Below are 13,939 nucleotides of genomic sequence, written 5' to 3' on the forward strand. Positions count from 1 at the left end.
CAGGCTGCCCAGGGCAATGGTGGAGTCACCACCCCTGGAGCGACTTAAAAAATGTGTAGGCGTGGCACTTGGAGACATGGTTTAGTGGGGGCTTGGCAGTGCTGGATTAATGGCTGGACTCAATGATCTTAGAGGTCTTTTCCAGCTGAAATGATTTAGTGATTCTAAGTAAAGCTGCTTTAAACATCCTGTTTCGGTAATGTGATAAAATGCCTGTATTGATTCAAATGGCAAAGCAGAGAAGAAAGACCCGTGGGGGGAAGAGTGGGACTGCGATGCATTAGCAGCATTGCTGCAGGAAAACATCCTTGAGAAAACCTAAAATTCACATCTTCAGTCTGCCTGGGCACATTTAGAGGGAAACACATTTCCTCAAGCACACACTGAGTGCAAGACGTTTGGCTTGAGCTCCTATGAGGAAACCATCTGTGTTCACCAGCCAGAGCCGTGTCTGCTCCTGATTCCTCGAAGGACCAGGAGTCCCTTGAATGCCTATAAAAGCACCTGCCATCTGAAACAAGCACCTTGTGCAGCCTGGAGGACACTGAGATGTCTTCTCAGCCCTAAATATAAAGAGATCTTTTATCAGATCAGAGAGGGAAAAATTCACCTTCCCAAGTAGCTGAGGTTTCACCTCACTTGGATCCAGCGTGAGTCACCCAGGCACTGCTGCACTACCCAGACCTGTTCAGGTTAATAAAATCACTGCCAGAGCCTGGGTGGCTCACGGGATGCTGTGTGGCTTTCACATTGACGTCACTGCTTCTCATTTACCCTTGGGTGACAGTGACCGAAATTCATTACTACCTGGCAGCCGTCGGGTAAAGCCGTGCAAAATAAATCAGTGTTCTCCACAGCAAACAGGTGTCTGCAGCACTAAAGGAGCCATTCAGACCAGCAGGGCAGGAAGGGATTTTTCATCAGGGGAGTGAAGACATGAATGAATCGATAGAGCGAGGGGAATTCAGTGGCAGGGAGTGATAACAGAGAGAGGCAGGGGGAGATTTCACTGTAGAGACAGTGGAGAAGGAGTTGGAGTGTGGGGGATAGAGAGGGAGCGACCAAGGAGACAAAGAGGAGATAAAGTGAGCAGTTTGACTTTATTACAGGAAAACAGGGACACTGAATGAAACTGCAAAATACATTTAAAAGGGCGAAGAGGAGACAACCTTGCTGCAGCATATCTCGGTGATCAGGAGTGCTGTGGGGCTGGAGGAAGGCATGGGCATGTGTATCAGGAGGGGAAGGCCCAGGTAGGCTCAGGAGAACACAGTTCCCAGTATTTCTGCCTCTGTGGAGGGTACAGAGACTCTCAGGCAGGACCCAGGCATCACCTCGTGAACTCAGAGAAAAAAATTCTCCTCTGGGATACTAAAATGTGGATTTCTTGTACCTTTGACTGCATCATTTGATCCCGGCCACTTTCTGAACCAGGACACCACAGAGAATGGAGCTGGTCTGGCATCTTCATGATCCTTTCACTGTGGTTTATTCAGGGTAGGAATAAACACCTTGGTCAGGACAACTTAGGGAAATTTCAATATTGTGTCACATCTGGTCTGGGGATGGAGGCCATCTGTTTACAGGACCTGGAGTCAACGGGTGTTCAGAGTGAGCTTTTGATGGCCCTCAGCCTGCCACATTTTGCCAGCCCTAAAAATATGCCTTGAAAGAGGAAATAAAATCTCTACAGGCTTTTCTCCACAGCTACTAAAAGATCAGGTAGTAGGTACACTCCTATATCACCTGCAAAAATGCAGATGTTCTCATCTCCAGCACACATAGAAGCCATAAATCTGGGCAGCTGTAATGTCTTTTTCATTCATATAAAGAGAATACAAATTGTGGATGGCACTGCCTGGCAAGGAGGAATCTTGTTTTCCAGGCAGATCATTGTTAAAATAAAATGCTGTTGAGCGATCATGACAAAGGTTAGGTTGAATGGCTATTTTTTGTCTTTTGTGGGCAAAAGGCCCTCTGGAAGGCAGCAGGATATTATGCAAAACTTAGATTTCACAAAATATCCTTCCTCTCTTCAGAAATAAATAAAAAAAAAAACAAACCAGTCATCAAAAGCCCGAGTTCCATTAAATGCAAAATACTCTCCCAGGGACACTGCTGTGTTGGGTCTGTGGTTTGCTGAGAGGAGAGAGAAGCTGTGCTGAGTGCTGGGGCACACGTAGCCAGGGTATGGGCTGTTCTGGCACCAGGGGATGATGCACGTCCCCTCACATCTGGCATTGGCCAGGCATGGGGAAGGGGCTCATCTCTGGTTTCATTCCAGCCTTTTGGCTCTTTTGTACCCTTTTTTCCTCCTAGCTGTTGACTGGTCTGATGTGTTCTCACTTAGATCTTGGGGAGAAAGGTCTCTTTTCTTTATGAATACAGATCCAGTGCTCAGCACAACAGAATGTTCAAGCCTTACTGGAGCCTTTCGATGCTAACATAATAAAAATACACAATTTATTTATCAAAGCCTCCTTTAAAGGAGATGAGGGAAGAAATAGGTTTTAACATACTTGTGATCCTCAGGAAAAGCAAGCACTTTGATTTGTTCCTTCCCAGACAAATAGCATTGCATTCATTGTTTCTGATTTTATTAGCTATAAACCACTTTCTATTTTTATTTTCACATGCCATTGACTTTGTTTGGTACAGACACAGCTGAACAAGGCTGGTTTTTCAAGTGCAAATCATGTTAATAGATGCCCAGTTCTTTCCACTCCACACACAGGAACTGTAAGAAAGAGAGCTGATGCCCAAAAAATATTTTCCTATTGCATTTCCTAAATCACCTCTGAAGCCACATTATCCCTTCTGAATTCCCAAATGTGGAGTGGTGATGGTTTCTTTAGTACTTCTGGCACTGTCTCTTCACATAAGGAGAATTTATTTGCATGGAGGAGTGAAACAATACGATCAGACAATGAAATCTCAAGTGGTAAAATGCGTGAAATTCTCCATCTATATTACTTTTTATGATGCTGTTTCCAGCTTTTCTTCACTGCTTACAACTACAACTGATGGATTTGGAGCAGAGAGTGCCTCTTATCACTGCTCTTCATCATCAAGGGTGAGCAGCAGCAAGCAGTCAAATTGTTGCTGTATCCAAACAGCATTTCTGCATCCAGAGCTGGAGCTGCAGGGAGAGCTCACTCGTTGGGAACTTGATCTATCTAATTAATGTGACTGTTGACTGGGCAACGGGCTACACATCCAGTTGTCCCCAGTAAAAATCATTTGTCTTAAAATTTGATCTGAGTTAAAATACATCATCTTTTTCTCTCTTTACCTGTTTCTTTCCCTGTCACAGTACTTTTGAACCTGTGTCGAGAGCTATTACAATCAAGTTCTCTTCCATCATTAAAATACCGGGTTTGGAAAGACCTCTAGAGTCCTCAAATGCAGATGAGGGTATGAGAGGCACTTCCTGAGCAGAATTACAAGGAAGTGTTCTCACTGGAGACAGTGTTCAGAGGTGGATGCTGGCAGGAGTTCAACTGTCCACACTTGTTCTTATGGCCATGACCTCCCTGACATCTCCTGCCCAGGGCAGGGGTAGTGGTGGGTCCTTTCCTTGCTGGCTCCACTGAACTCGGGTAAGAGAGCAGCTCTGGGACCGAGGAACGAGTTGCCCCTTCAGACAGAGAGAAGTTAAAGAGAGAGACCATTCTTTGGTGGTATTTGCTCTTCATTTCCTTGGCTGATCTGTAGAGGTTCCCAACAAAGCAATAGCATATGGGGTTGAGGCTGGAATTGGTGAGGCCAAGCCACTGGGCAAAAGGTCTGAGCTGCAGGATCCAAGGAGAAGGAGTCACATCCTGCAAAGACTTGGGGATGTTGAAATCAATCCAGATGTCCATCAGGTAGACGGGCAGCCAGGAGATGGCAAACAGCAGGACCAGGGCCACCACCATCTGTGCGACCTTCCTGCGGACCTTCAGCCTGGAGGCCGGCAGGGATCGGTTCAGGGCGGAGCTCTCCTTCAGCTGGCTGCCGCGGCTCCACAGCCGGCGCACCGTCAGGAAGCAGATGGCCATGTTGAACAGGACTGGCAGGCAGTAGAGGGCACAGAAGAGCAGAAAGTTGTAGGCTTGCTTGAGCCTCTCCTGAGGCCAGATCTCCCTGCAGATGGAAAACACCAGGGGCAAGCCCTCCACCACCCCAATCTCATCCCGCTTGTTCATGAAGATGAGGGGCATGCATATCCCTGAGGACAACAACCACACCACCAGGATGGTGCTGAGGATCCTCTTCTGGGTGAAGAAAGAGCGGGCGTTGAGAGGGTTGTGCACGCTGTAGTACCGGTTCACACTGATCACCGTCAGGCTGAGGACGCTGGCGGAGACAGAAACAGCCTGGATGAAGGGCACTGCCCGGCAGAGGAAGTCCCCGTACACCCAGGCTTTGTAGATGAGGTTGCCCACGGTGATGGGCATGCAGATGCACACCACCATGAGGTCACACACCGCCAGGTTGATGAGGAGGCTGCGGGTGGCACTCAGGCTGGACACCCGACTCCGGCGCTTGCGGGTCAGCACCCTGATGGACATGATGTTGCCCACGAATCCCACCACAAAGGACACCAGGTACATCACTGTGAGGCTGATGGTGACGGGCTCCTTCGCGAAGAGGAAGAGCATCTTCTCCAGCTCTTCCCACCCCAGTTCCTGGCTCCCATTCCAGAGCCCGCCTTGGGTCTGATTCTCCTCCTGCCAGACCTGCAGAAGTCCAGGGGGGGCCCCGGGGATAGGGGGGGACGAATCCATGGCTGAGGCCCCCCGGGCGCCCTGGGCTAACGGGGCAGAGCCTGCCGCGCTGCTCCCAGCGCTCCGGGCATGGCGAGCCGGGACCAGCCCTGCCTGCAAGAGAGGGTGCGGAGAGAAGGGGTGAGCGGGCACTCGGGGCAGTGCCCTTCGCGAGGACCTGCCGGACCAGCAATTGCTTTACCCGCAACTTACTTGGGAAGCGGCCGTAGCGCGGGGCGGGAGGGCTGGGCAGCGGCACCGGCAGCGGTCCGGGCAGCGGCGGTGGGGCCGGCGGGAGCCCCGAGCCCGGCGGGAGCCCCGTGTTCGGCCGCGGCGAGACGGCGCCTCCGGTGGGAGAACCGGGAAGGCGCCCCGGTACCCCCCATCCCGGAGAGCAGCCCCATCCCCGGTTCGCCGCCACTTCCCCCGCTCCCTCCAGGGAAAGTTGCGTGTCCCGCAGTCGCGCTGCCGGACCTCAGGCTGGTCCCAAACCCCCGGTCCCCCCCGGTTCCCCGCTCTCCCGCGGCGCGGCGGCACTCACCGGGCGGACGGCGGGCGGGCTCCTCCCGCCGGCAGCTCTGCCGTGCGTGCGTGTGTGTGAGCGTGTCCGTGTGTCCGCGTGTCCGCGTGTCCGTGTGCGCGGCGGCAGCGCCCGACCCGCTGCCACACGCGCGTGCTCGCACCCACGCACCCACCGCACCGCCAGCCCGGCAACCTCCCCGCGCCGCGCACACGGTGCACACCCCGCACACGGTGCACACCCCGCACACGGTGCACACCCGCACACTCACACAGCCCCGCACACGGTGCACACCCCGCACACGGTGCACACCCCACACACGGTGCACACCCGCACACTCACACAGCCCCGCACACGCTGCACCCCGCATACGCGCACACAGCCCCGCACACAGTCCCGCACGCACGCACAGCCCTGTCCTGCGACCCCCGCGCACACACACACGGACCCCCGACAGACTCCACACACCCCCTCCAGCGCACACGCAGGTCTGTACGCACACACACACCCCGTGCACACTCCCCCTGCACGCACTCGGCTGCACGCACCTTCCTACAGGTGTCCCGCACACCCGCAGGCACCCTGAGCATCCACCCGCCCCGCTCCTCACCTCCACTTCCAACCCACTCCCACACCTCTGCGTGTCCGCGCCCGCTTTGCACTCCCCGACCCCTCTCCGCACACGCAGGGGCGGCTCAGCCTCCGCACCCCTTCACACCCCTCCACACACCCCTTCCCCCAGTCCTGCCCTGCACTGCAGAGGAGCCCCCGACCCTGGGGTGGCCCGGGATGGACTGAGCCCCTGCCCGAGCCGAGCCAAGCCGGGCCGAGCAGAGCCAGGATAGGCTCAGCCAAATCTAGTCCTTGCCCGGGCCGGGCCGGGGTAGACTGAGCCGAGCCGAACCGTGCCAGCTTCCCCTCCCACCAGGCGCCAAGAGCCCGACCGGCCCGGCCGGGGTGCTGAAGGGACAGCTCCGCCAGGGCCGGGCAGGCACCGGGCATGGACAGGGCGGGACTGGTCCAGTCGTGGATTATTCTCGATGTTCCCCTTCTCCTCCTCTCCTGGGGTCCCTGGGCTCAGCCGCAGCAGGGCAAGGAGGGACCTAGGCGCTTCAATTCTGCTCTAACATCACCCACTCTCCTGGCTCTGGCAGAGCCTGGCACACCAAAGGTTAACCCCACCCAAGCGAGAAGTGTTCCCAAAGGAACCCAACCTTTGGTCTTTTCTATTAAACTGAAGGAATGGGAAGAGTGAGTCGTGGAAAGAATCACTTGAAAAGTGGAAGGGTTTGGTTGGGGGGCAAGGTTGTTTTGTAAAATGAAGCTTTTGACTGGAGCTGCTCAGAGGATGCCAGTGAATCACAGGGGAAGATGCTTGGTGAGAGTAACTGATACCTCTGCTCGAGGTGTTTAATTTTTATTCTCTTTCTTTGCCTTCTCTGAGAGAGAGCAAGGTAACAAATACAGCCCATGTGGAAGCTGTTTGTCACTGAATGGTGAATGTCCTTGATTTCACCGGGAAATTCCCAATCCATTTTAGTTCATGTGTGTGAAAGAATAAAGTAAATATTTTTGGTCAGCCTTACGTGAAATGAAAGAAAGATCAGCAGTGGAAACACATTTCGGGGGCAGGGAAATATGATCAGCGTATAAAACTCTTCTGCATGAGAATGAATTTGCTTTAAACATGTGACTGCTCATTCCCTTATAGTTTTATGTATGTGTATTTATAGGTCTTCAGAGACAAACAACTTCTACAAACTAATTTCAGAGTGTTGCCCAGAGTGCAAGGTACACATTATTCCATGCAGCGAAATGCACAGATACTCTCATGGACACCTAAAAGCTGCTGCAATTTCACAGCTGCTCCACAAGCAAATAGATCTGTGGCAAACAGGCAACTACACAGGCCATGGTTGGAGCTAGCAATTGGAAATCTCCATGCACTCAAGCCCTTGCCAGCCTCTGCCAGCCTCCCTATACAGAAAACAAAGAATGGAGGTGTTTAAGTCAATATTTTTAGTAGGGTATTAACAGAATACAAGAGAAGAGAGTGCAGAAATGTGCCAGGACTTGTTCTGTTCAGGTAGTCACCTTCCAAATTGTCAAGTTAATAAATACACTTCTTTTTCTCCCCCAAGCACTTTATTTGTAACCCTCATGATTTACTGCTAAGGAATCTTAGCAGAACTTAAAGACTAGATTACTAAATTGATCAATGGTTCGATATAATTAGAATGAATCTGCTGTTGCATCCATTGACACAACTCACAAGTGCCAAGTCATCTCTAGCAGAAAATGACGAATTTGTATGGTGTGTACAGCTGAGAGAGAGGACAGGGCATTGATTATAAAGAGTTCATTGATTCTAACAAGTTCAAAGTCACCAGATAACTCAAGATGGGGAGCCTCCAACAAAAGGAAATGCTGTACCCTTTTCACATTTGTTTGCCTCTTACGGAGTAGCTTTGAAGCGGAAGCTAAATAAAGCCCAGTGGAGACAGGAGCATCCTTCACCAGCAAGGGTAATGGGCTGGGCTGTGATCATACAGCGATGTGCATCAGAAATAACCCACTGGTCTCACCGGAGTTACAGCTGTGAACAACTGACCTGAGAGGAGGAATGAGTCAGCCACTTTGGGGCTTTGCCAGAATCTCAAAAACCCTCACATTTCCCACGCGCCCAAACCTGCTCTGCCCACTGCGCGTCAGAGTCCCAGGGCAGGGTAAATTTAGCCTCGCTGTCTCAGCACAACTCACTCCCCCTGCAGCAGGAGCTGAGTGTCACATGGCTGCAGTGATGCTCTGCCTGTCCCATGCCCAAGAATGGGGGTGATTTCAGGAAATCCTGATGCTTTTCCAGTTTATGCTGGACCTTGAGTATGAAGCTGGAGCAAATTCCATGGTTGTGCATCTACTTACAGCTGCTCATGTGCCCTCTCCACTCAAACTTTTCTTCCTGCTGAGCAAAAGGGGCACAGTACCCAAACTCCCTACCAGGATTTGGGGAATGCACACCCCTGTGTGTTGCATCTGCATCCTTGACCCCTGTGTGGTGGCTGGCACCCAACCTAAGGGCACTTTGCTTTCTTAGCTTTCTTCCAGTGCATATCTTGACATGCCTGATGTGTCTCAGCTGTCACAGTTTGATGTAAAGGCCTGTTTTGAGTATATAGCTGCTTTCTCCCTCTCTGCTTGCCCATAAGATAGGTGAGGTGGGGTCTGTTCACTTCACAGAGATTAAATAAAATTAGGGCTTGTCTCAGTCAAGCAGTGGCTGGATTGTTGCTGCCAGGATGGACTGCCGTGGTGCTGCTTGGGTTAGGTGAGCTGGGAGCACAACCCAGCTCGATGTCAAGGGGGGAACACTGGCACCGGTGAGTTTCCCACTTGATTTTGCTGGGAGGTGCTGTTTGGACTGCCCTTGGAAAGCACTGGACAAATCTTTCATTGGTCCTTAGCTCTTCTGCCTTTCACACTTTTTGACTGATGGCATGGAGATGGGACGGATAAGGGAGACTCCTCCAGCCCTCACTGCCCTGTACTCCTCCCTCCCAGGTCCCTGCTGCCGCTGCAGCCTGGGACATGGTGTGTGAGCATTTACAATGCTGATATAAACAGGAGTAACACTGAAACCTGTCTCTCTCCGTCTGTGTTGCCATTAGACGACAGAAACAGCATCACCTTTTCCTAGCTCTCACTGGACAAAAAAAGTGTCTATTTTTTTCCCCTGGGACTTCTTCTTACAAATCTCTAACCCAGCGATAAAACTCCCCAAATCCTGAGTGCCATCGATCTGGGGACCTCTGAGCCGGCTTTGCTGCTCCCTCTGCTGGTGACTGCTCCGTCCCCGTGCCATCTCTGCTCCGGCACCTCAGTTTTGGAGGGAACACGGGCTATTTCTGGCCCCGCGGTCCAGGTCCTTATCATAGTTCTGGCGTGGCATTTGCGAATGTCAGCGCTTTGATGCGGCTGTGAATCCAGGAGGAGATAAGAGGCCAGCGCTGCACACAATCAAAGGCAATACAAAGAAGATGCCAAGTGCACTTCAGATTCTTTGAAAATAAAATAGCGAAGCAAATAAAAAACATCTGGGAATTGATGTTTGTTGTTTGTAATTACTTCCATGAGAGTGAAAATCTTTCTTCTCCCACTAGTCTTCTCTCTCAAGCAAAGAATGAAACATTTAAACTATCTCAAGCGCCCTTTGGAGGATTTTAAATGGAGAATGTGTGCATTTTTATATCTGGGAATATTCACTGGTCTGTTTTCATAAACAGATATGTGCCAAATTCCATATCTTCTGTCCTTTTTATTGGAAGCCTTTTAGATTGAGTGCTCCGGAAATGTAGTGGCTGAAACAAAGAGATAATTTTGCACAGAAGAATTTGTCTGATACCACGTTCACTCACTCAAGAACAATGAAACAAAACACCATTTTGACATTGGAGTGATAGAAAAATCTGTCTTTCAGATATCTTTGTTTTTGGCAAGTAGCAGCCTGGGAGTGCAGGGCTGAATGTGATCCTGCAGAACCCCTGCTTAAACCCAGGACCACATCAGATGAACTTGACCCTCTCTCAATAAAAGGAGAGTTCTAAATGGAGAGGTACTGCATAATAAACTTTTTTTTTTTAGGAGAAATCAGTGTTGTGGATCCCCAAATCATTGCACAAACTTACAGACAAGATTTTGAAGTGATACTGAGCACTCAAGTCAAGCCTTTGAGAAGTTAAGAGAAGCCAGAACTTGACAGGGGTGGCAGCTGACATGCAAAGCAACTGTCTAACACTGGTTGCATGCAGCCCTTCTCTCCCTGGAGCTGTGATCCAGGATCAGATGAAGCAACAGTGGGATTTCCTCCGTGTTCGTGTTTTGTGTGGTGGTTCTTGCTCTCTTCATCACCACCAGCCCCAAGGAGAAATAATTAGAACCAGACAGAAAGCAGAGCCCACGTCAAAAAGATTCTGGTAATTGAGGAAATCTGCTGAAACCACCAGATTTGTGGGGCTCCATTTCATCCTGTTATGTCTTCAGTGCTCTTAACAGTTTGGCACTGATACTACCAAGAAGAGAGGCAGATAAAACAGCATTAAGAGCAGGGTCTGCTAAGGCATCCAGTCCTCCCTCCATCCTTCTACCTGCACACTGCCAGACTTGCATTTCAATATTCCTTCCCTGGTGCTCTATACCCAGGTGCAACAGGCTAATAAAGGGCTTTTTAGATGACAAAGCTTTCTGGGTTCCACCAGCTGGTTGCCATCTGGGGGAAATCTGACAAAGGCTTTAAATTTGCCACTGTTTGCCTTTTTCCAGCTGCAGAGGCTTGCAGCAGGGAGGCAGGAAGGAAAGGATCCGAGAAAAAAATGCTCTCAGGGCCCAGATCTGTGAACATGAGGGAGGAGATAGAGATTTTAGAGAATACAATAGGAGAGAGTTTGTCTTTCTGAGCAAGCTAATTTGCTTTCAGCTGAGGTGACACTTTGCCAGTAGCTGTCACAAAGCAGATACTCCTGGGATCAGGTTGCAACAAGGATTAGAACTTGAGCACATTTGCAACAATGATGATCAATCAAGTGTTATGCATTTAAAAATAAGTTTTCCTGTATTTTTTACTTCTAATCAGGAAATCCTTAGGACTTGTGCTCTCTGGATTCAAGAGTGAATAAGCTGGGAGTCAGGCAGAGATGTAATCCTGGCTCTGAATGCTCTGAGAGTACAGGATAATCTGTGAGTTATTTACCTTCAGCAGCCACTTAGAAGGAATCACCTTTTTCTATAACTAAAGTTATAGAAAAGCAGGCAGGGAGAGGCTTCGAGGGGTCGTTAAACTCTGTCAGGTTCAGCTGTAAACTTCTCTCTAATGCCTCACCTCTCTCTGTGCAGTGACTCATGTGGAAAGGCTCGGGCAATTTGCTGGAAGTACAATCAGTGCCCTCTCATCACCACTGACCGCTTCTGCCTTTCTGCTTCCAGTGTGTGTTCACAGCACAGAGCAACTTCAGGAAATGAAAGCTGACAATAGCTGCAGTTCGGCACAAAGGCAGAGGAGGTTACAGGGTGAAATAGCTGCACTTCAGTTCTACTCCCCATTTTTGAAAGCAGCAAGATTGTTGTGCCTTAGGTCACACAGAAGTTGCCAAGTCTTTCTTTGGAAAGGGGATGTATCAAGGAAGGGGAGGAAAATGAAGGGATGTTGATGGTTATTTGGTTGTTGTGCGGGCTGGAGGATGAACAAGGCTGGAGGATGAACAAAGCTAGAAAACAGTTGATTGGAGTCTGTGAGCACAGTGTGTACAGTGTGTAGAGGTGCACGGAAACTCCCTGGGCTAATGAGCTGCTCTGCAGCCCTGGTCCCTCACTGAAGACAAGGGGCTGGCTCAGCTGTGGAACCTGAGCTATGAAGGGGTCCAGCAAGGAGCTTGTTGGCTCATTAAGGCTTGGGGCAACACCTGATATATCACCAAAAGTCCCAGCCCAACCTACCCATAAGCTCCACGGCCAGACCATGAGCTGCAGGGTGAGAACATCAGGTTGGAGCTAAAAGCACTTCCCTCTTTCCTTTTCTGCTCTTCTTCTTTCTTGCCTTGGTTCCCTCACCTGCACAAGGGTGTTATGATAGTTCTTTTTATAGTTTACTTGGATCCTTGTGATTTAGAAGTGCTTTGTAAGACCCAAACAGTCTTACAATGGGGTGATGGTGCAGAGAAAACATCCTGATCTCACAAACTGTTACCTTGTGCTCTGGTAAATTCAGAGATTTGGCTAGTGATGTTCCTGTAGCTTGAAGGAATAACGTGATAAATTGCATCTAGCTTTGGCAAGAGGGTCTTGAACTGACTGTGTAACTGAAGGGCCAGCAAATTTGGGCATCAGGCTAAGTTCTGTCACCTTTTCTTCAGGCAGCAGAGGATGCACAATAACTCAGCTGCCAAAAAAGTGATACCATTAGCTTCCAATTCTCCAACCTCTAGAGCAGATCCTTTCTTTCAGAAAATAATCCCTCTCCAGCCTTTCATGTCTGCAGCTGGTTCCTGCCACCATGTATGCAAGATCAGGGTTGGGAGGTGTGCTTCTGTGTCTGAGCTCGCTCTGGATGGAGATGCTGTGAGTTAGAATGGCTTTATAAACCTGTCTTTAACTGCAATAAGAGAACCATCCCTCTGCTTTCCAGCAGAGACTCTTTTCTAGCTGCAGTCTGGGGCTGCCTGGTGCCTCAGAAATGCCTCTTCCCAGCCAGAACTGAGAGCTACTGCTCTTTTCCTCTTTTTTCTTTTTCCTTTTTTTTTTTTTAGCTTTCCTCATATGTTTCAGAAAAAGGCTGAACATTTTCCCCCTGTGTTCCTTGGTCCTGTCAGCAAACACCTGTAACTCTTGAGCATTTAAGAATTTTGACAGCCCACAGTGTTGAACAAGCAGCCTCTTAGACAAGTACTCGGAGACATAAGGAAGACAGTCCTTGCTGATAAGGTTTGCATTTCCAGCAGGTGTTTCTGTAACAACGTTGGGAAGCCAGAGGCCTCGGGGAATGTGGGAAATTAGAGATGCCATAGATAGGGGGACCAGGATCACTGAGCTGCACGTGACACAGCTGCTTGTTATTAGTGGAGAGAAGATCTCTGCTGCAGCCCAGCTGTTGTCCATCAGGAGATGCTTCTGGGGCCATCAAAATGGGAGGAGAAAGGGAATTGTTGGTTAAATGGTTAACAACTGCCCTCCTCCTGCGTTTCTTCACCAGAGCTGTCGTCGAGCTGTAAGTAGCTAAACCCCCAGCATCAAATTTGGTAGGTTTGGGCTTTTTTACGTGATGGTCATGTAAAAAAAAAAATAAATATTAAGTTTCAAAGTGAGTATGGGGCATGTGCAACCTGCGTGACTTCCTCTTTTTTTGTGCTTTCCTAGAAGTCTTCTCACTGCACTGACAACAAGTCCTCACCCTTTCCCTCACTGCCTTTCCTAACACGAGGCAGGACCCAGCATCTGATATTCAATTGTCCCTTGCTCAGGCTGGCAGGGATGGTGTCAGTCCAATGTCCCCAGGCTGCTGCTCTGCTGATGAGATGTGACTGTGGCTGATGTGGGAGCTGTTTGCTCACCAGCCTGTGAGGAATTTGCTGGTGTTTGCTGCTGGGGTGTGGGATGATTGCCAGTGGTGTCAGGGACACCAAGGGGTGGCTCTGATCGTGCAGCAGCAGATGCTCCACAGGAGATCCGTGACACTGCCACAGGGGATCTTGGCCCTGGGAGTCCTGGCACAGTTGAAGCACAAAGGATTATGAGCCTGACTTTCCCCTCTGGAGACACGCCAGAGCATTTTAGAGCTCTGCAGATCCAGTCCAAATGAGGAGAATCAGTGGGAGGTCACCACCTCTGTTGACTTTGCCTCCTGAGGGACATTTCTCTTTCTCAGGTATCCCTCCTATAAGCTCTATGGGCAGCAACTGCTGCTTTATCTGCAAATCCTGACTAGGACAGTCCCTATTCCATCCTGCAGCAATTGCTCTCTCTAGAACATTCCAGAGGGCTCTTATGCAGCACTTGGCCACAGCAAAAATATTGAGCTTGACCTTGAGGTTGGGCAGTGAAATTCTGGTGGAACCCTCCAGAGCTGCATCTCCAGCAGCTGCAGCTCCTTCCCCTTCAAAAGGCTTCCAGTTCTTCAAAAATATCC

The 13,939-nt window shown here is 50.0% G+C and overlaps 1 protein-coding gene across 1 annotated transcript; it reads right to left on the reverse strand.

Moving 5' to 3' along the window:
• Positions 1-2,565: 2,565 nt before the first annotated feature.
• On the reverse strand, positions 2,566-5,056 carry LOC113953475 (galanin receptor type 1-like). Its single transcript, XM_027656658.1, has one exon. It carries the CDS (start codon positions 4,767-4,769, stop codon positions 3,441-3,443), a length of 1,329 nt encoding a protein of 442 aa, XP_027512459.1. The 5' UTR covers positions 4,770-5,056; the 3' UTR covers positions 2,566-3,440.
• Positions 5,057-13,939: the final 8,883 nt, after the last annotated feature.

This window comes from Corapipo altera, unplaced genomic scaffold (assembly GCF_003945725.1).
Source record: "Corapipo altera isolate COAL_440 unplaced genomic scaffold, ASM394572v1 104, whole genome shotgun sequence".
Classification (NCBI taxonomy): Eukaryota; Metazoa; Chordata; class Aves; order Passeriformes; family Pipridae; genus Corapipo; species Corapipo altera.